This window comes from Cervus elaphus, chromosome 18 (genome assembly GCF_910594005.1).
Source record: "Cervus elaphus chromosome 18, mCerEla1.1, whole genome shotgun sequence".
In the NCBI taxonomy this organism is placed as follows: Eukaryota; Metazoa; Chordata; class Mammalia; order Artiodactyla; family Cervidae; genus Cervus; species Cervus elaphus.
In genome coordinates, this window is record NC_057832.1 from 18121311 (window position 1) to 18143798 (window position 22488).

Consider the following 22488-nt stretch of genomic DNA (forward strand, 5'->3'; position numbering starts at 1 on the left):
TCAATGTTTGGTACAATTCACTACTAAATCTGTCTGGACTTTCTTTTGCTTTTTAAGGTACAGTCTGGCCAATTTTTTAAACTGTTTCTTGGACTCAAGTTAAGCCCATTGAGGGGTTCAGAGCCTCATTCTCCTCCACCATCACGTCCGCTCTAATTCCTGACATTTATTTCCACCTTCTCTCTGTGCTGCCTCACTGTTGTTTTTGTTCTGCATTTTCTCCTTGAAGCTCTTCTCTGGTCTTTTCACTTTTCCACTAATCTCTGCTTTGCTTTCCATGGGCCCATTTCAGACAGTTCTCAAGGCTGTGTATAAATGGAAAGTTAATCAGCTGACAGTTAAGAATCATGGCTTTTTACAGGGACGCTGGTTTTCCTTTGTGAGTCTGGGGCTCCCTTCATGGGTAAGCCGACCACCAAACTGAGCACTGGATTTCTGAAAGCTGAAAGAATGATTGAGTACTGTGTCAGATGTTGTGTTAGGAACCTCGCTGAACCTTATTTTGGTTAATCCTCACAACAGCCTTTGGATAGAAGTATCTCCTTTTGATAAAGAAGGAAACGGAGGCTCAGAGCTAAGCTCTGAGAGCAGTCTGTGCTGAGCTGAGGCTGCCAGTGCTTGTCACAAAAGCATCGGGACCCTGGGAGGGTGTGTGCGCCCATGCCTACATGCACATGTGTGTAAAAGAAGTATTTCATTAAACACATTATTTTTTTTGCTGGTTTAAGCTGACAATTTTTATTTAGAATGATTTTGCTATATTTTCTATCTTTTGGCAAAAGCCCTTTGCTTCAAAATAACTGGATGGAATGTGCAAAACTTCTGTCTTCATAGTCTGTTGTTTATTACCAAGCAAAAAGTTAACTGCAGGGTTGTTTTTTACCAGTAACAGACACCAGAGGCCCTGCATGGAACCGAGGTCTGGTCACAGGTCCCTGCCCCAAAGTCTGTCCTCTCCCTAAACGACAGGTTTCTGTACTCTAATACCCTCAAAAGAGAATTAAACAGTCATAAGCTACTGTATGGGGCTTCCCTGCTGGCTCAGACGGTAAAGAATCCGCCTGCTATGCAGGATACCTGGGTTCAATCCCTGGATCAGGAAGATCCCCTGGAGAAGGGAATGGCAACCCACTCCAGTATTCCTGCCTGGAGAATCCCCATGGAGCCTGGTCGGCAACAGTCCATGGGGTCACAAAGAGCTGGACACGACTGAGCAACTAACACTAACTAAGCTACTGTATCTGGTCCTGGTGGTTTTTTCTTGAGGAGGGAAGGGTGAGGATGCGGTAGGTTTTAAAGAGAAAGGAAAGGGTGACAAAGGAAAGTTGGCAGCTTCCCCTAAAGCTAACTCTCTCTGTTCAGTGCACACACCACTCACCATCTCCCTGTGGCTGATTCAAGGGTACAGATCCACGTGCTCAACTCAGTATCTTTAAATGAAGAATTAACTGAAAACTTCAACTTGAGGTGAGCAAGTTCATGATAAGTTTATTCTGGGAAAGAAGCTAAAATACCTCTGACTTTACTTGGCTGTCTGAAAATCCTCCAGCATAAAATTATTTTATTAATGAATTAAATGCACAAAATATAAAACTACATTTTATGCTAATTACTTACATATAAATGGCAATGAAATTTATAAAATGAGAGAACTGTCTCTGTATTAAAACATTTTTGTTAAGACTACTAAATTAAGTATTTAAACATTTTTACTTAATGCAAAACAATAAATGTTCGCTATTATGAATTTCGGTTTATGCAAAAAATCTTGTCAAATATCTAAAACTAGAAAATGCTGCAATGTTTTTATATTAAATGTTTAAAACTTCAAGGTATAACAAATCAATCTTTTTCTTAATATAAACTGTATCACAATATTCTGGAATTAAATGCTGTTTTGTTTTTTTTTTTTTTAAATGCTGTTTTGTAACAGAAAAATTATTTCTACAAAAATTTCAGGACCAAAACAGTAAAAAAACTTTGGGTGAGTTTTTTCCAGTTAAGCATCTAAACCGCCGATTTCAGTAGAAGTGGGGCCCACAGAGGCTCACAGAGCAGGAGGTGACGTGATATCTGCTGCGGATGCGGAGGAAGCGGCCCTGACATCCCAGGCCAGCAAGGCGCAGCAGGGCAAAGGCCACTCGCCCGCCATCCCAGAGAGACGCAAGAAACAAAACCCAACTCCAGCACCCCCAGGCAGCAGGGAGTTCACATCTGTTCTAAGACGATCACTCTGTAAGAATCTATTAATAAGCTATAACAGGGGACTTGTGACTGTAGCCATAACATAGATCCAGGATGCCCTTCATATCCGCGTTTATTTGAGCTCCACGGGCGTTGAGTCGGGTGGAGGTGGTGCCGAACCTGCAATGTAAAACAAGGAGTTGATGAGTAAAGATAGCAAGATGGCCTGTTTCACAAATTTAAACATCTAACCTATTAATTGTATTTTTTTTCTGCAAGGTAATTTTTTTTTTAATGTGTATCTTTTTTTTTTTTTTTTGGATAGGTAACAAGTGGGTTTATTTAGAGAGAAACAGGCTCCCCAGACAGAGTGTGGGCCATCTCAGAAGGTTGAGAGGCCCATGTGTACCATTTTTAAAAGTCTTTACTAAATTTGTTACAATATTGTTTCTGTTTTATGTTTTGGTTTTTTTGGCCAGGAGGCAGGTGGCATCTTAGCTCCCTGATCAGAGATCAAACTTGCAACCCCTGCATTGGAAGGGGAAGTTGACCACTGGACTGGCAGGGAAGTCCCTAACCTATTATTTTAAATAAAAGAAATGTCTCTGTACTGATTTACTAAAGTAGTAATCCTATTTACCAGATTATAACTGTAGTCTACATAAAATTCTAGTGTACTGTCCTACCCTCAAGGCACTAATCACATCAGAAACGTCGGCTTCCAACTCGCAGGCAGCTGGTGGTCCCCCAGTCAGTCCTGCACGTGCTGAGAAGACTGCTGACCAAAAAATGCTGAGCGCATTGAGGGGTGGGGCTGGGCAGGGGGCGGCTCAGCGCTATCCGGTTGCCCCGCCCCAGCGGAGGCTGGGGGCCCACACCCCCGGCGCTGCGCCCTGCCCACCATTCCAGGGGCGACATGGTGCCACTCAGCTCAAGGCAATGGTCTGGCAATGTCAGAAACACCTGGCGGGGCTGCAAAAATTGCAGTGAGAAACAATAGTTCTGTGTCTAGTTGAAGGAAAACCCATTCAAGAAGACGTGATAAGGTCTAGGCTTGCAGCGGCTGGCTGCAGTGGAGGGCAGCTGGTGCTTTCCAATGAAAGAAAAGGAATGCTCTGGGTGGGCGATTGCTGTTTATCAAGTGAAAAGCCGGGATGGGCAGGAGGAGAACCAGGAGACCGTGGGCAGAGTGTGGCCGAGGTCAGCCGCAGCACCCGGCAGATCAGAAGTCTTGGTGAGGGAGGGTCGGCAGGCAGGGACACTCAGCGACCCAGAAAATGCGCAGAGGCCGGCTGGCTCAACTGCATGGTGCTTCTGCCAAGTTACAGGGCCTTCCTGCCTACTCGGTCTGCTACTAACTTTGAACTGTGAAAAATTTCCTCTGAGGTTCAGAGGGTCTTGCTGCAAATTCAAACACATGCATATTATATAACACGTGCAATGGTTTATTTCCCAGTAGAAAGTATATAACCTTAGACTAATGTCCAGTAACAGTTCTTTAATCAGATAAGATATTTTGGTGGTGGTGAAGTAAATTCTATCTTCTTAAGACCATGCAGAAAAACAATGCTAAACCCCTGGGAGACCCTCCGTAGGTTGACCTCGGTGCCTGCCCATCTGTATTTAAATTGGGGTCCTCGCGTGGGCTTTCACTTGTGCTCTGTTGCTAAGTCGCATCTGACTCTTTTGCGACCCCATGGACTGTAGCCTGCCAGGCTCCCCTCTCCATGGGATTCTCCAGACAAGAATACCGGAGTGGGTTGCCATTCCCTTCTCCAGGGGATCTTCCTGACCCAGAGGTTGAATCTGTGTCCCGAGTGGCAGGCGGATTCTTCACGCTGAGTCATCTTGGAAGCCCCTTTCACTTCTTTACCATTATTTAAACCCATAGCTCTCACACAGTGCCTAATAAAACGTACGTCTCTAAAGTGAACTGAAATATGCTCTATCTTGTGTGGTCTGCATAAAAGACTCATCTTATTGTAGTAATGTAAGTGGTCCTTCTTTTGCTGTCCCCAGGCTGTGTCACTAGAACGCGACTTTTTAGAGGGGTAGATGGCACCAGCTTTTCTAGTCAGGACACCAGCAGTTTGGAGAGGGATCTCACAGGCTTCTGAGATACGTCAGCTCCAGGTTCAAGAACCACGTCCATGGACTGTTCTGTGTGTCTGAGACACGTTTTATATTTGGACGAAGGTCAGTTTCTCTAAAAATACTCACTCGGAGGAGGAGACTCTGGAATAAAGAACAAGTAGATCAGTTTTTCAATTCAATAAAACAGGATAATTTTAAAAGAATTACTTTTACTAATTACTTAAAGCTTAGTAAAAGGTTGTATGACTTAAGATGTTATCACGGTGGCAGTGGAGGGAGGGTGTCATTCAGACAGTGGCTGGGGCAGCGAGGTGCCCGCTGGACGGGAAGGTGCACAGAGATCACACTTATAAAACATCACATAAAACACCTGAGATGCTTGAGCAGCACAGTTCCTTCCTCCTTAATCAGAGAACTGAAGCCTCAGGGTGAACCTAAGTTTCCTAAAGGTAAATGGTCAATAATTCCTAGAGCTACATAGTCTGGGAGATAGTGAAGGCCAGGCAAGCCTCGCCTACTGCAGTCCATGGAGTCGCAGAGTCGGACATGACTTGGCGACTGAACAACAACAGAAACTAAACATAGTACATAGACTTGAAGATGGACGCGGCCAAAAATAAGACCAACTGTCCCTGTGACTGCGATTGTTACAGAGTTTCTGGATAGCAAGTTTCAGGGAGAGGACTAAACTGTTAACATCTAAAGCGTAATGACGAAGTGTAGAAAGCGCTGACAATGGCCCAACTTGAACTGCTAGTGCTTTTCACAACCGTGGCTTTTTCCGAAGCTGCCTCAGAGAAGACCAATCATTGCGTGCGTCAGAACCTTTTGGATCCAGGAGACTAAAATCAATGTTATGTGTGTGGTACAACACAAGAAACATCGGAATTTTCAACTAAAAGAAAATGTAAAGCTACAGAAATAATGACTTTTGCTATTCATCTGAATAGAGGAAGAAAACAAAATACATATTATCCTCATGTGTGCCTGTAACCTCAATACTTCCCGTAGGTTTTTTATGTGGCTTTCAGATCTCTCATTATGATACAGCTAATGAGACAAGGGGTCTCGGTGGCCATGCTCCTCACCTGGGGCTTCCTTGGTGCCTCCGGGAGCCTCTGGGTCTGGGGGCGGCTCAGCGTCCAGTGGGGATGGAGATGAGACAGAGGATGGAGGAGTCTGCGGGGTCCTCTTGTCTGAGTCCACTTGCTGCTGTAACCACTCATCCTTATAACCATTGCTGATCAGTTTGGAAAAGTTTGTAGGTGAACTGGGTCTTTGACCAGGTCTCAAAAAGAGAAAAATTAAGTACTTAAGTACAAAGGTGAATGAAAATGCAGAAGCAAACATATTCATGTTAAGTTACATATGTTATTGTTCCTAAAGACATCATAGAGATGGTTCTCTTCTCTCCCTGCCTCTCTCCACCTCTTTCTCAATCTCTCTCCACTTTTAAGCATAAAGAAGTGACCACCAAGCATCTCCTGGACACTTATACTTAGTTCGGCTCACACTTAGCTCAGCTTCCAAAAGCCTTTCTTCAGAACAGCCAATGAGAAGAAGCTGAATTCCAGCATTCTCCAGAGAGCTTTCTCCTGAAAGCACTCTCCCCTCTGGGGAGGGATAAGTGACTCAGACTCTGCCACTTTGCAACAAATTATTATTATTTCCTTAATGAGTTCTGCCCAGTTCACATTACAGAGTATCTTCTGCTTCTTTGCACAGCTTTGCCTTCTATTTACCTCTGTGGCTGTATCTTTCACAAACCTTATTGCAACCTACGTTCAGAGAGGCAAGGAGATCAACACGGCCAAAGCAGCACGTACTCAGGTGTCAAACAGGGCATGTACATCACCTGTTCCCTCTGAGCCTTGGGTTTCTGACTTGTGAATCACCCTGTTGTTATTAGGGGTCTTCCTAATGGCTCTGAATGGCTCTCCTTGTTTGTATAGATAGAGAGATAGACATGGAAATATAGATATAGATGTATCTATATATCTATAGATATATAAATAGAAATATCTATATAGATATAGATGTATCTATATATCTATAGATATATAAATAGAAATATCTATATAGATATAGATAGATGGGGGTATGGATGGGTAGACAGGACAGAGAGATGGATGACAGATAGATAGGGGGATAGACAGAAGGATGAATGGATAGAGAGATGGACAGTTAGGCAGATGATAGAATTTTTTTGCCCTCATAGTGTGAGTGTGGTGCTCTCATGACATTTGTCACACATAATGTGACTGATTGATCGCTCCCCTTCCCCTCCGCCCACTAGGGGAGAAGCCATTTGAAGAATTAGTCGGACAATTAACGGCATTAGTTCTGGCACTAAAATGGGATTCTGGGAAAGTGAAGAGAAACAGCAGGCATCAGGGGCCCTCTCTCCAGCTGGGCAACTACCCTAACGTCACGGCACCTGATGGATGCTCCAGCGGGATGCAGAGTCGGGGGCTCACTTGGCCTGGACCCCGGGGGTCAGGCCCCAGGGACAGAAGGTGGCAGGACTGAGCAGCGCACATGTATTAGAATGAGTGGTCCCAGGTTGGTAGGGTGAGCCTGGGTGAGGGGGTTTCCGAGAAGGGGAAGGCAGGACTCGGGCTGATGGAGGACAGAACTCAGCCCGGCACTCACAGGCACATGAGACGAGAAGGGGAGAGAGGGGGCCACGGGGCCCGGGAGCGTCAGGAGGGAAGGGAAGATGGGAGAAGAGGCCAGCAGACAGGCCGGGCCACGGGAGGCTGTGCAACTGCAGAGACACCCCCGAAGCCTGCTGCTGGGAGGTGAACAGCCTTAGGCGGCATCCACCTCGGGTGTGGAGTGTGGCTGTCACCCGACCAAAGACCAGATCCACACCGAATCCAGACTGCGCTGCCCAGCCCGTGCACTTACATGGGTGGAAAGGACAGTCTGCTTCCTGCAGGATCTCTGTGGCCAAGAGGGGTCCCCACTTTGCTTGGATACTTAGACTTGATGGCTGGCAGCCTCACCTGCAGAAAAGGGAATGGCAAACCACTTCAGTGTTCTTGCCTTGAGAACCCCATGAACAGTATGAAAAGGCAAAAAGATAGGACGCTGAAAGATGAACGCCCCTGGTGGATAGGTGCCCAATATGCTATGGGGTAAGAGTGGAGAAATAACTCCTGAAAGAATGAAGAGATGGAGCCAAAGCAAAAGCAACACCCAGCTGAGGATGTGACTGGTGAATTAGAAGGTGGTTAAACAAGAGATGGCAAGAGTGAACATTGACATTTTAGCAATCAGTGAATTAAAATTGTCTGGAATGGGTGAATTTAACTCAGACGACCATTATATCTACTACTGTGGGCAAGAATCCCTTAGAAGAAGTGGAGTAGCCATCATAGTCAGAAAAGAGTCCAAAATGCAGTACTTGGGCGCATTCTCAAAAATGACAGAATGGTCTCTGTTTCTAAGGTAAACCAATATCACAGTAATCCAAGTCTATGCCCCAACCAGTAATGCTAAAGAAGCTGAAGTTGAACGGTTCTAAGAAGACCTTATAAGACATTCTAGAACTAACACCCCAAAAAAATGTCCTTTTCATCATAAGGGGACTGGAATGCAAAAGTAAGAAGTCAAAAGATACCTGGAGTAACAGGCAAATTTGGCCTTGGAGTACAGCATGAAGCAGGGCAAAGCTAACAGAGTTTTTCCAAGAGAATGCACTGGTCATAGCAAACACCCTCTTCCAACAACACAAGACATGACTCTACACATGGACGTTCACCAGATGGTCAATACCAAAATCAAATTGATTATATTCTTTGCAGCTGAAGATATACAAGCTCTATACAGTGTACAAAAACAAGACTGGGAGCTGACTGTGGCTCAGATCATGAACTCCTTATTGCCAAATTCAGACTTAAATTGAAGAAAGTAGGGAAAACCACTAGACCACTCAGGTATGACCTAAATCAAATCTTTTATGATTATACAGTGGAAGTGACAAATAGACTCAAGGGATTAGATTTGATAGGCAGACTGCCTGAAGAACTATGGACAGAGGTTTGTGACATTGTACAGGAGGCAAGAATCAAGACCATCCCCAAGAAAGAGAAATGCAAAAAGGCAAAATGGCTGTCTGAGGAGGCCTTACAAATAGCTGAGAGAAGAGAAGCTAAAGGCAAAGGAGAAAAGGAAAGATATACCCATTTGAATGCAGAGTTCCAAAGAATAGCAAGGAGAGATAAGAAAGCCTTCCTCAGTGATTCATACACACACACACACACACACAAAAAGAATAAAACAATAGAATGGGAAAGACTAGAGGATCTTTTCCAGAAAATTAGATATACCAAGGGAATATGTCATGCAAAGATGGGCACAATAAAGGACAGGAATGGTATGGACCTAACAGAAGCAGAAGATATTAAGAAGAGGTGGCAAGAGTACACAGAACTGTACAAAAAAGATCTTCACAACCCAGATAATCACGATGGTATGATCACTCATCTAGAGCCACACATCCTGGAATGTGAAGTCAAGTGGGCCTTAGGAAGCTTCACTATGAACAAAGCTAGTGGAGGTGATGGAATTCCAGCTGAGCTCTTTCAAATCCTAAAAGATGACACTGTGAAAGTGTCGCACTCGATATGCCAGCAAATTTGGACAACTCAGCAGTGGCCACAGGACTGGAAAAGGCCAGTTTTCATTCCAGTCCCAAAGAAAGACCGTGCCAAAGAATGCTCAACTACCACACAATTGCACTCATCTCACATGCCAGCAGAGTAATGCTCAAAATTCTCCAAGCCAGGCTTCAACAATATGTGAACAGTGAACTTCCAGATGTTCAAGCTGGATTTAGAAAAGGCAGAGGAACCAGAGATCAAATCGCCAACATCTGTTGGATCAAAGAAAAAGCAAAAGAGTTCCAGAAAAATATCGACTTCTGATTTATTAATTACACCAAAGCCTTTGTGTAGATCACAATAAACTGAAAAATTCTGAAAGAGATGGGAATACCAGACCACGTGATCTGCCTCTTGAAAAACCTGTATGCAGATCAAAAAGCAAGTTAGAACCAGACATGGAACAACAGCCCCGTTCCAAATTGGGAAAGGAGTACACCAAGGCTGTATATTGTCACCCTGCTTATTTACCTTATATGCAGAGTACATCAAGTGAAATGCTGGGCTGGATGAAGCACAAGCTGGAATCAATTTTGCAGGGAGAAATATCAATAACCTCAGATACACAGATGACACCACCCTTATGGCAAAAAATGAAGAGGAATGAAAGAGCCTCTTGATGAAAGTGAAAGAGGAGTGAAAACGCTGACTTAAAACTCAACATTCAGAAAACTAAGATCATGGGATCCAGTGCCATCACTCCATGGCAAATAGATGGGGAAACAGTGGAAACAGTGTCAGACTTTATTTTCTTGGGCTCCAAAATCACTGCAGATGGTGACTGCAGCCATGATGCTTGCTCCTTGGAAGGAAAGTTACGACCAACCTACACAGTATATTAAAAAGCAGAGACATTACTTTGCCAACAAAGGTCCGTCCAGTCAAAGCCACTGTTTTTCAAGTAGTCATGTATGGATGTGAGAGTTGGACTATAAAGAAAGCTGAGTGCTGAAGAATTGATGCTTTTGAACTGTGGTGTTGGAGAAGACTCGAGTCCCTTGGACTGCAAGGAGATCAAACCCGTCAGTCCTAAAGGAAATAAGTCCTGAATATTCATTTGAAGGACTGATGCTGAAGCTGAAACTCCAATACTTTGGCCACCTGATGTGAAGATGACTCATTGGAAAAGACCATGATGCTGGGAAAGATTGAAGGCAGGAGGAGAAGGGGACGACAGAAGATGAGATGGATGGATGACATCATTGATGGACATGAGTTTGAGTAAGCTCCAGGGGTTGCTGACGGACAGGGAAGCCTGGGGTGCTGCAGTCCATGGGGTCGCAAAGAGTCGGATATGACTGAGCAACTGAACTGAACTGAGCCTCACCTGTGCAGAGAGACACAGGATAGAACGGGCTTGCTCCCTACACTTTCTCAGCCCCTGCATGACTCTGTCCATGGTTTGGGGGCAATGCAGCGTTTCAGCCTTTAACAGGGCATGTGCACCGACTCTGTTTACCATCTGAAGGCTCTGGGTATTCCTGGGAGGTGTTGCCAGGAACATGTGTGTTCCTGAGAGCAGCTCATTCAGTGATTGTGCAAACGCCAAGACCCAGGTTCAGGGCTGGGATGGGGTGTCCTGAGGGCAAACAGCCAGCTAAATACAGGCAGCTGACCCTGCACATGGGGCTCAATTTTCCGAGCCCTGAAATAAACTTCCAAGGTTTCTCCTTCAACTAGACACTGGGAAGTGGGCCTCAAGGCTACTCCCTGGCGAGGCAGGGTTGGTGGGTGTGTGTGTGGATATGTGTGTGCATGTGTGTGTGTGTGAGGGTGTCAAGGCTTGCTCACCGCCGGGACACCGCTGCTAGTTTTAACACGAACATCACCAGCTCACTCACAGATCCCCACATCCCAGGAGCCACGCCAGCCATGACCAATGGCCTCTGAACTGAGACACCACCATAAAGCCACCGACCAGACACGGCCTCCATGGCTCCCCTGAAACAGAAATGCCCTGGAAGTGTGTCACCCTGGAGCCAGCACCCCTTCAAGGTCAAATACACCTGCGGGGTTTGTGCAGCAGCGAAGAACTGTCTCCTCTTCCCTTCCTGTCCACACAGAGTGTTCTGGGGAGTTTTAACTTAAACCCTCAAACAGAATGGGCTCGCTCAGAAACTGGCTAATGTCCTTCCTATCTGGGCAGATGAGAAGTGGTGGCCAACTTTCCCCGTGTCAGCTCCTTAAACAAAAGGCAGTCTCACCTCACAGGGTTGATATTCATAAGAAAAGGAAGCTCATTTATTTTGGCCTCTGGCCTTTGTATTTTCCAATACTTTGGCCATCTGATGCGAAGAGCCAACTCATTGGAAAAGACTGATGCTGGGAAAGCTTGAAGGCAGGAGGAGAAGGGGGCGACAGAGGATGAGATGGTTGGATGGCATCACTGACTCAATGGACAGGAGTTTGAGCACTCTGGGAGACGGTGAAGGACAGGGAATACTGGCGTGCTGCAGTCCATGGGGTCGCAAAGAGTGGGACATGACTGAGCGACTGAACAACAACTGGCCTTTGAAAAAATCAAACTTAAAAGGCAGATTCCGGGGCCAGTAGACACGCGCAGCTGACAAGCAACGCCATGCTGTCTATCTGGTGCTCCTGTCACCTTTTTTTTCTCCTTTTCAAGTTCCTCAGCCTCTCTTTGCCAAACCGTCTTCATGTCAAAGTCGAAGGGGCCCATTCTGGACTCGAAGTTGCCAGTGGCCTGATCGGGGTTAAACTCTTCATAAACCATGTAATCGGGTATGGACACAGCAGGGACCCTGCAGAAAAAGAGGGGAGGGCCCGCCAGCCGCTTAGGGCCACTTCCGGTCCCCCCCCCACTGACCTTCTCCAGGCCCCGCCCACCCCCAGCCCCGCCCACCCCACCCCTCATTTTCTTGGCTCCTCATTGAGCCTGGATAAAGCTCCAACTCTTAGCTGCAGGAAAGGAGGAAGGGGAGGGCCTGAGTTGAGCAGGGGAGGGAAGGGAGGGAAGAAGGGAGTGAAAAGAGTGCAGGGGAGTGGGGAAGCCTCCCGCAGGCGGGGCCCAGGAGAAGCTGGGCAGTCGGCAGAGTGCCAGGCATGGTGGGAGAGAAAAGGGCTGCAGGGGCTGCAAGGAGGCTGCGGGTGGGGCGGCCGGGAGCGAAATCTGAGGCTGGGGGTGCCGGGCTGGGCGGTGGCTGCAACGCGGGGGTCAGGATACTCACTGTCTCTGGTCTGCCGTCGGCGGCTTGCTGTGGTGGATGTACCAGTCTGGCAAGGAGTAGGCCACCGGGGAGCCCTTCGTGGTCCCGGGGGCAAAGTGCTTCAACAGATCTCAAGGCAAAAAAACGCAGCGGTGAGCATCACCGCCCCCATCCGAGCCTGAGCATTACCAGCCAGCAGGTCGCTGCTGACACGGGAACTGGGCTTCCTCCGCGGCTCTTTGACTGGGCTCGTAGGAGGGGGTTGGGGGGGACGTCGGGGTGTCCCTGGTTCTCACCTGCCAGTGCCCGTGCTGCCTGGTGCTGAGAACACCCCCACCCCTCTGCCTCCCACCTCCTCCTCCCATCCAAGCATCCTGGAGGTGGTGAGGGGGTGTCGTTGCTCCAGGACAACGACTGTGGAGACAAAACTCATCGGGCTGGGGGCCGGGGGGCAGCTTGCTGTCTCCTCTCTCAGCCCAGGAGGGTCTATTCTCTGTCCCCACTCCTTCACACCCGAGGCATTTCTAGGGTAAGCCTCCAGGTTTCTGGTGGGAAGCGGGCACCGGCCCCTCTAAATCATGGAGTAGGGGTCCTGTTAACCGGTGTCTCCTTCAGAGCCAAGTCGAGAAGCACGGAGACTCACTCCAGCTCCCGACCCACGCTCTAGCTGCCGGGTCTTCATCCCCCTCCCCCAGGCTGGAGGCTTTTCACAGTGGGGCTCGGGGAGGGGGCGGGGGTCGACAGGCCGGAGCTGGGAGTGACTGGTTTTGCCTGCTAAGCCGGGCAGTGGCCAATACTATTAGTAGACATTTTAAACTTTTCTACTTTTCGAACTTTTCATTTTTTAAATATTTCAAAAGTTCCCTCAAATGGTATGAACTCCGCTATACCCTCCACCCAGATTCCCCAAACACCATGCTTCCTTTCCCATTTGCTCCTCCCTCCCTCCCATTAGTATTGTCACTGTCTGTTGCTCTTTGGGGGAACCACGTGGGGTTTTTCCAGTGACAGTTACGACATGATCACAGCGCAGTGATCAAAATCAGGAAGTCTGTGTGATGCGATCCTTTTATCCAATTACAGATCTTATTCAGGTTTTGCCAGCTGTCCCACTGATGTTCTTTTAGCCCGTGGCTTGGAGTGAGGAGGGGACCCCGCTTCTGTGCTTTACATGCAAGGAGTCACACAGTCTGTTCTGGGCTTTGTAGAAATCACAGCCCAGATGCCACCATCTGCCATGTAGCCCAGCTTCTCCGTGATAACCTTCACGGAAGGAAGGGCGGCCAGAGAGAGAAAGGTCAGCGTTTCTCAGGGTCGCTCTCCGCAAAGGCCCGGCAGAAGGTGTTCTAGACTGAGCAGTCCTAAGCTGAGCAGCAACTGAGTTAGCACAACTGAACGAGACTTTCTCAGTGAAATCACGGATAAAGTTCAGATGTTTGTCAGCATCACCACTGACGCTCATCCCAGCGTCTGTCATGCAGAAGATACTAATATACACCTGAGGGATGAGGAGACTGAGCAACAGGAAACAAAGATGCTTCACGGGCAGGTGCAGAAGGGCTGACCCCTTCTTACCCCCCAAGAAGGGTAAGTGCAATGCAGACAGCGACTCTGCAGTTAGACAGCCAGGCTGGCGTGGGAGTCACCCCAGGGTGTTGCTCAGGAGAAATCCAAAGAAAATCCCAATCTGGTGAATGCACAGTCTAGTTGGTCTTTCCCATAAATGGCAGCACGTCCCTGAAGAGTCTGCACCCTGGGCTGTATCAGGCGACCTGGACATCCTATGACTTTGGGCAAAATTCCTACACTTGACAGTAACACGTGTCCAGATCCCAGATGGCATCTGGACATCCAGATGACAAGGTCACACCCCCCAACACACATACACACAAAAGCACTGCTCACCAGGGCGGCCACCTTGCTTGGCCAGCTTCACGTACTCCGAGTCTGTCTCCTTCACCCAGTACCTCCGCACCCCGAGCGTGTGCCCGCTGGGGGCTTCCCTCAGGTCGCTGAGGCCGGGAATCTGCGATGCTGGTGGGGCGTCCATGGCCTTCTCTGACTGCTTCACAGGAAGGTGGTAATACCAGTCTAGGCAAGAGGAGGCCCAGGGTCAGGATGTTACTCACGGAGCCCAGGCTGGCTTGGTCCCCTGCCCAGGAGACATCAAAGAGGGCGTCTCACCCTCCCCAGGACACCAGCAAAGCAGAAACTGCCCTCTTCTGAACACCTGCTACCTGACGCATCTCCCTGCCGGTCATGTAGTCAGCAGATCCTAAAGGCCGCCAGCAGCAGCCACAGTGCCCAGCAGGAGAACACCCTCGAGGAGGCCGACTGGCCTCCGCACCCAGCTGCCCCACTGTCCCAAAGCAGTGAGACCAGAGCCCTTTCCTGGGGGTCTTAGCCTCCCAGTGAGGTTTCCAAATTCCCTACATGTGTATCTCTCTTCTCCTTCAATCTTCCCTGAATTGGGACTTGACTACATTTCTGGACATGTCGGGGAGTATACATTCCTGATGGAGCAAGAAATGGCAACCCACTCCAGTATTCTCACCTGTAAATCCCATGGACCAGAGGAGTCTGGTGGGCTATACAGTCTATGGAGTCGCAAAGAGTCAGACATGACTGAGCATGCATCATGCACCCACACATTCCTAAAGGATCCAAAATCACTTAAAACATGGGCAAGTCTCTGGACTATGTGGCCAAAAGTTGCCCAAGATTTGATCAATTTAGACTTTCAAAACACTGAGATTTCATGATAAAAACTCCCACCAAAGTGGGCATAGAGGGACCTATTTCAACATAATAAAAAGCTACTATGACAAACCCACAGCCAGCATAATACTCAATGGTAAAAAGCTGAAAGCCTCCCCACTAAACTCTGGAACAAGACAGTGATGCCCATTCTTACCACCTCTATTCAACATAGTACTGGAATCCTAGGCAAAGCAGTCAAAAAATAAAAATAAATAAAAAGTATTCAAATTGGTCGGAAAGAGGTAAAAATGTTATTATACACAGGTGACATGATACTATATATAGAAAACCCTAAAGACTCCACCCAAAAACTACTAAAAATGATAAATGAATTTAACCACATAGCAGGATACAAGATTAACATACAGAAATCTGTTGCATTTCTTTGTACTAATAATGAAATATCACAAAGGTAAAGTAAAAATAAATCCCTTTTAAAATAACATCAAAAATAAATACATAAAATAAAATACCTAGGAATAAACCCATCAAGGAGGCAAAAGACACATATGCTGCTAACTGTAAGGAAAATTGAAGATGATTTAAAGAAATGGAAAGATATCCCATGCTCCTAGGTTGGAAGAATTAATACTGTTAAAAAGACCATCCTACCCAAAGCAATTTACAGCTGTAACATGATGCCTATCAAATTACCCAGGACCTTTTTCACAGAACTAGAACAAATAATCCTAAAATTTATATGAAATATTAAAAGATCCAGAATTTTCAACCAATCTTGAGGAAAAAGAAAAAGCTGGAGACATAATTCTCCCAGACTTCAGACAATACTACAAACCTCCAGTAATCAAAACAGTGTGGTACTGGCACAAAAAACAGACAAACCAATCAATGGGCTAGAATAAAGAGCCCTGAAATAAACCCACACACCTGTGGTCAACTAACTTTTGATAAAGGAGGCAAGACTATACAATGGGGAAAAGACAGCCTCTTCAGCAAGTGGTATTGGGAAAGCTGGACAGTCACATTTAAATCAATGAAGCTAGAACAGACTTTCTTACCATACACAAAAATAAACTCAGAATGGCTGAGAGAAAAATACGACATGACCCCATAAAGCTCCTAGAAGACAGCACAGGCAAAACATTCTCTGACATAAATCATAACAATGTTTTCTTAGGCCAGTTTCCAAAGGCAATAGAAATAAAAACAATAAGAAACAAAGGGGACTAATCAAACTTACAAGCTTTTGCACAGCAAAGGAAACCTAAGCAAAATGAAAAAACAAACTATGAACTGGGAGAAAATATTTGCAAACTATGTGATGGACAAAGGTTTATGTCCAAAATACACAAACAGCTCATATAATGCAATAACAACAACAAAAACCCCCCAAACAACCCAATCAAAAAATGGTCAGAAAAGCCAGATAAACATTTCTCCAAAGGAGACATACAGATGGCGAACAGGCACATGAAAATATGCTCAACATCACTAATTATTATTGTTGTTATTGTTCAGTCGCTAAGCCATGTCCGACTCTTTGCGACCCCTTGGACTGCAGCACGCCACACTCCCCAGTCCTTCACTGTCTCCCAGAGTTTGCTCAAGTTCATGTTCATTGAGTTGGTGATGCCATCCAACCACCTCATCCTCTGTCACCCCCTTCTCCTCCTGCCTTCAGTCTTTCCCAGCATCAGCGTCTTTTCCAATGAGTCAGCTCTTTGAATCAAGTAGCCAAAGTATTGAAGCTTCAGCTTCAGCATCAGTCTTTCCAATGAATATTCAGGGTTGATTTCCTTTAGGACTGACTGGTTTGACCTCCTTGCAGTCCAAGGGACTCTCAAGAGTCTCCTCCAGCACCACAGTTTGAAAACATCAATTCTTTGGTGCTCAGCCTTCTTTATGGTCCAACTCTCACATCTGTATCTGACTCCTGGAAACACCATAGCTTTGACTATTTTGGCCTTTGTCAGCAAAGTAATGTCTCTGCTTTTGAATATGCTGTCTAGGTCGGTCATAGCTTTCTTTCCAAGGACCAAGCATCTTTGAATTTCATGACTGCAGTCACCGTCCACAGTGATTTTGGAGCCCAAGAAAATAAAACCTGGCACTACTTCCACTTTTTCTCCTTCTATTTGCCATAAAGTGTTGGGACTGGATCCCATGATTTTAGTTTTTTGAATGCTGAGTTTTAAGCCATCTTTTTCACCTTCATCAAGAGGCTCTTTAGTTCCTCTTCACTTTCTGCCATGACAGTGGTGTTATCTGAGGTTACTGATATTTCTCCCGGCAATCTTGGTTCCAGTTTGAGCTTCATCCAGCCTGGCAATTTGCAACATGTACTCTGCATATAAATGAAATAAGCAGAGTGACAATATACAGCCTGACGTACTCCCTTCTCAACTTTGAACCAGTCTGCTATTCCATGTCCAGTTCTAACTGTTGCTTCTGGACCTATATACAGGTTTCTCGGGAGGCAGGTCAGGTGGTCTGGTATTCCCATCTCCATTTTCCAGTTTGTTATGATCCACACAGTCAAAAGCATTAGCGTAGTCAATGAAGCAGAAGTAGATTTTTTTTTAATTCTCTTGCTTTTTCTATGATCCAACAAATGATTTGATCTCTGGATCTTTTGCCTTTTTTAAATCCAGCTTGTACATCTGGAAATTCTCAGTTCATGTATTGCTGAAGCCTAGCTTGAAGGATTTTCAGCATAACCTTTCTAGCAGGTAAGATGAGCACAACTGTACCGCAGTTTGAACATTCTTTGGCATTGCCTTTCTTTGGGAATAGAATGAAAACTGACCTTTTTCAGTTTTGTGGCCACTGCTAAGTTTTCCAAATTTGCTGACATACTGACTGCAGCAGATAGATGCACATCAAAACTACAATGAGGTCATTGTAGTTTTGTAGAATGGTCATCATCGAAAAGTCTACAAACAAAAAATGCTGTGGGTGGGGAGGAAAGGGAACCCTCCTACACTCCTGGTGGGAACATAAACTGGCGCAGCCATTATGGAGAACACTATGGTGCTTTCTTATGAAACTAAAACAGAACTACCATACAATCCTACAATCCACTCTTGGGAATACATCTAGAAAAGAAGAAAACTCTAATTCAAAAAGTTACATGCACCCCAGTGTTCATAGCAGCACTATTTACAATAGTCAGGACGTGAAGACAACCTAAATGTCCATCAACAGATGAATTTATAAAGATGTGGTGCATATAATGGAATACTATGTAGCCATAAAAAAGCATGAACTAATGCCATTGCAGCAACATGGATGGGCCTAGAGATTATCATACTAGGTGAAGTAATCAGATGTAGAAAGACAAATACCATGTATCACTCATAAATGGAATCTTAAAAAATGATACAAATAAACTTAATTACAAAACAGAAACAGACTCACAGACATAGAACACAGACTTAATGAAGACCAAAGGGGAAAGATGAGGGGAGGCATAAATTAGAAGGTTGTGATTCACATGTACACACCGCTATATATGAAATAGAAAATCAATAAGGACCCACTGTATAGCACATGGAATTATACTCAGTATCTTGTAATAACCTATAATGGAAAGAATTTGGAAAAGAATGTGTATATATATGTGTAACTGAATAACTTTGCTGTACATCTGAAACTAACACAAACCACATTGCAAATCACCTATATACTTCAATTAAAACAAACATGCTGAGACAGAAGTAACAGCTTTGGTGAACAGGTTTGCTAATTTGACAGGAGCAGGACCGAGTGCCACCTCAGGAAGGCTGGATGGTGAACAACCTGACCTGACGCCCACCCCTGGGGGGCATCCTGGCAGGCCCTCCTGCCAGACGCTGGCCACACCCGCTCCACACATGCCCCTCAGCTTTCCTTTGGCTCGAGGCAGGAAGCAGGACATCCCTAGAGGTCAGACGGGAAAGGGGAGAAGCACCCTGAAGGGCTGCTGAACAGAGAGGCAGGGGCTTTGCCCTGGGCAACGTCGCGCTGTGGGAACCCTCTCAGGCTGCAGATTGGTTGGGGGCTGAATGTGGCTCCCGTGGAAACATCCAGTTGGGTCCCACAGAACTGAAGTGTGGTGAGTACAGATAAAGGGTGTGTCCAGTGGTTAAAAATCCGTCTGCCAATGCAGGGGTCTGGAAAGATCCCTCGTGCAATCTTGGAGCAACTAAGAGCGTGCACCACACTCCTGAGGCCACCAGCTGCGACTCCTGAAGCCTGTGTGCCCTAGAGCCTGCTCTCTGCCCGCAAGAGAAGCCACTGCAGTGAGACGCCTGCACGCCACAGCAAGGATAGCCCCGGCTCACCACAACCGGGGAAGGTCCGTGCAAGCGGCCAAGACACAATGCAGCCAAAATAAACAAACACATTTTAAACAGTGTATGAGATTTCTAGCAGATGAGAGCTGATAAACAGGAGGGTGGGGGGGCAAAGGGGGATAAGTGAAGGCCAGCTTACTCTCTCACCTCCCTCCCCACTGATCTGCTGGGCCCTACCTCCCCCAGAGAGTGGTCACGGGTGGTGAGCAGAACGGGCCTTGGCAGAGCCCTGAGGCCCCTCAATGGGCACCCAGGACAGAACCCTGCAGGTGGCTTGGCTGACCACCTGTGAGGGTCCCTGCCAGGAGCAAGAGGTGTCGGCAGAAGCCCGGGGACCTGCAGTTATCAGGCCCACTCATAATCCCACAGAGAGAAGACACTCCGGGCTGGTGGTGTTCCGGTGACACTCTGCATCTGAAACTGATGAACCCACATGTCCAAATATAAGAACAGACATCACAGCTGACTGAGAACTAGGGGACAAAACCTAGGAGGGATGTGAAATAAAAAAGACGTCACTACTGGGGCACAAGTGTTTCCAGAATTTAAGAGCTCACTGGAACCAGCTGTCTAAAACGCGTGGCAGTCAGGGTCTAACACAGGACCAGCTCCTGGCAGGTGCAATGGGTGATTTCCAGAGTCCACTTGGCTAGGCCACAGTTCCCAGACTGAGGTCTCCTGAGAAGGAAGGAATTCTGCCCCCAGATGGTCTTCCAACCCAGGGCTGTAGCATCAGCTCCTTCTTGGCCTGCTCCACAACTGTTTGAGCCAGTTCCTTAAAATAGATGTATGTCTCGGTCAATCTCTCTTTCTCTTTCTACGCACACACACACATACACACAAACACACACACAGAGGCACAGATGTTGTTGGGCTCTGGAGAATTCCGAGTGGTACAGCAGGATTACAGGAATACTGTGCTGAATAGATGGCTTAACACAAGCACACGCAGATCCCAGGGACAAGAAGTCACCTTCCTCCACAGCTAAAAGTTAGCCATGCAATCTCTACTTAGAACTACAGCTGAGTTTACTGTGTAAGAAATGAATGTTCATGGAAAAATCTTTAAAATATCTAAACAACAGTAATGAGATGAACACTATAATGAAAACATAATAGAGGGAAAAGGAGAAAAGAGAAAGAGGAAGGAAAAAAAACCCAATGGGAAAGCTTTAAAGAAGTTTGCCTGAGCTCACAGAGTTAGTTTTAGAACCAGGAGGAAGGGCTTAGGAGCATCGTATCTGATCATATTCAGCTCAAATATTTTCTTTCAGAGGGAAGGCATTCGATTCTTGCTTTATTTTTCCTCTCAGTGTTTTGATTACTAATTAATCCACAGAGAACAGAGTAGTTTCTACATCTCATTACTGGAAGCTTCGGGCAGGAACTGAGCTCTAATTTGGTTGGCCATTTATGATGGCGTGCCCTGCTCAGAGTCAGCACATGAGTCACTGTGAACCAACTGTCTCTCTCTCTCTCACACACACACACATACACGGTTGAAGGAGTGAGAATTATCTTGTCCTCAACCATGATTAGTACTTGTCTGGCACCAGATCACACACACGACCGTGTAGATTTCTTTACCGGCTCCCGTCTCCTCCTGGCTTGCTTTATCTACGAGCCCGGCTCAGAGCTGACTGTAGGTTGACTCAAGTCCTGCAGTTCTCTGGTCTTTGAGCCATGAGAGGTAACCCAAAGGCGGGATCCTGGCAACCAGCCTCAGCCTTGGAGAACAAGGCAGCTTTCTGAAACTCTAAGCCTCAGCGTTCTCATCTGCAAACCAGGCTAACAAGCCCTCAGTAGGTTGTCCTGAAGTTCAGTGTTAGCGTGACAGCGTTTAGCACACAGGGGAGGCTACGCAGTAGGGCACTGAGAGCGCAGAAAACCAGGCTGAGAGCCCACAGTGGAGACTGGGACCCAGGCCTCCTGTGCCCCCTGCCCCCCATTCCAGCACAGCCACAGCCTCATCAACAGCGGTCACAGCAGAGCTCTGGGCCAGAAGCACCGGGAGCCTGTGAAGGCCACACTCGGCTCACTGCCGGCAGTCCACGTGCCAACCCCTATCCTGCCCCTTCCAACAGAGCTTCAGGACCCTCTTCTTCTCCATCCTCTTACTCCAGCCCTTCACGAGATGGGGAAGAATAAAGCCAAAGTCAAAATCAGACCACAGCAGCTAGGTCTTCTTCTTTCCCTTCTTCCAACTTCACAATGAGAAGCCCACTGAAGTGCCAGCCTCCACCGGAGGCTTACTTCCTGTGTTCAGCTGCCTAAAGCAGGAGACACAGTTACCCTGGTTGGAGTCTAAATTAGGAGCAAGAGATAGGTGATCAAGGAAACACACAAGGATGCAGCTGAAAATGAAAGTGTCCAAGTCAACATAGGGTTCCTGTTACAGAGAAATTTTCAGAGATGCTATTGCTCCAAGAACTGAGTAGCTCTAACAGCAGTGGGTAGCCTGGCTTTCTTTTGTTGAAAATAGGGAAACAAACGAAAAAACCCCAGAAGCCAAGTTCCCCTCTACCCCTAGATCCCCACCTTACTTTTAAGCCTTACTTCCACCCTGGGCACAGGGGCAGTGTGTAGCTTTCTTTGATGGTACCCCCGTGTTAGTCCTGTCCCCTCCCCACCGCCTTCTCCACACACGCATGCAGGACACAGGTGAGCCTGTCCAGTAGCAGAGCAAAGGCAGATTTCCTCTCCTCTGGTCACTCACCGCAGGGCGCGTAGCGGCTCGCGGCCCCATGCAGCTCCTTGCTGGTATTCCTCATGCCCTGAGACACGCTGGGCCGGGGGTTCACGGGCGAGCCAGGAACCGTCGCCGGGGCTGAGCTGCAGAGGCTGGGCCCGCACCCTACTCGGTCCGTCCTCCTCCACCTGACGGGTATGCAGGAGTCTCACCATTCAGGTAGTGCGTGCACGCCCAGGCAAGGCATCAGCAGGGGCGCGTCCCGGCAAGGTATATGCATCAGGGGCACGCACGCAAAGTAGCCAGCAGAAGACAGCAGGTTCTGAAGTCCCGCCCCGGCCCGGTGCTCCTCCATTTCAGGAGACAGGGGTCCCTCCCGGTCCCGGCCCCACAGGCCGTCTGACCCCGCTCACCTGCCGACCTAGGGTCTGGGTGGGTGCCACCGGCAGCGTCCGAGACCAGTTTGTTCCGGCTGGCGGCGGAGACCAATCCCAAATCCCAGAGAGGCGCGGCACTACAGCAACCCGCGTCGCCAGGGCAACGACCTGGGCCAACCGGCGGCCGCGGAAGGAGCACAGGCAGCCAATCGGAGCAGTGTGAGGGCGGGCCAATCGGGTCAGGGGCGTGGCTTG

At 47.3% G+C, this 22488-nt stretch overlaps 1 protein-coding gene across 2 annotated transcripts; it reads right to left on the reverse strand.

The window, feature by feature from the left end:
• Positions 1-709: 709 nt before the first annotated feature.
• C18H7orf57 (chromosome 18 C7orf57 homolog) lies at positions 710-22398 on the reverse strand. Of its 2 annotated transcripts, XM_043872538.1 has the most exons (9): positions 22270-22398; positions 21884-22044; positions 14018-14203; positions 12134-12242; positions 11551-11707; positions 7189-7286; positions 5367-5566; positions 4405-4419; positions 710-2364 (listed from the first exon to the last, which is right to left on the reverse strand). In XM_043872538.1, exons 2-9 carry the CDS (start codon positions 21936-21938, stop codon positions 2318-2320), a joined length of 867 nt encoding a protein of 288 aa, XP_043728473.1. In that variant the 5' UTR covers positions 21939-22044; positions 22270-22398; the 3' UTR covers positions 710-2317. The 2 variants fall into 2 exon arrangements, with proteins under 2 accessions (XP_043728473.1, XP_043728472.1); XM_043872537.1 differs by lacking the exon at positions 22270-22398 and having other exon boundaries at positions 21884-22262.
• Between the last annotated feature and the right edge of the window lie 90 nt (positions 22399-22488).

What these genes read in the sequence shown, in the direction of transcription:
- C18H7orf57 (XM_043872538.1), bottom strand. Translation starts at nt 21,938, where the DNA reads ATGAGGAATACCAGCAAGGAGCTGCATGGGGCCGCGAGCCGCTACGCG. An exon ending in GAGCCGCTACGCGCCCTGCG is followed by an intron (nt 14,204 to 21,883) that starts GTGAGTGACCAG and finishes CCTCTTGCCTAG; the next exon opens with ACTGGTATTACCACCTTCCT. An exon ending in CAAGCAAGGTGGCCGCCCTG is followed by an intron (nt 12,243 to 14,017) that starts GTGAGCAGTGCT and finishes TTTTGCCTTGAG; the next exon opens with ATCTGTTGAAGCACTTTGCC.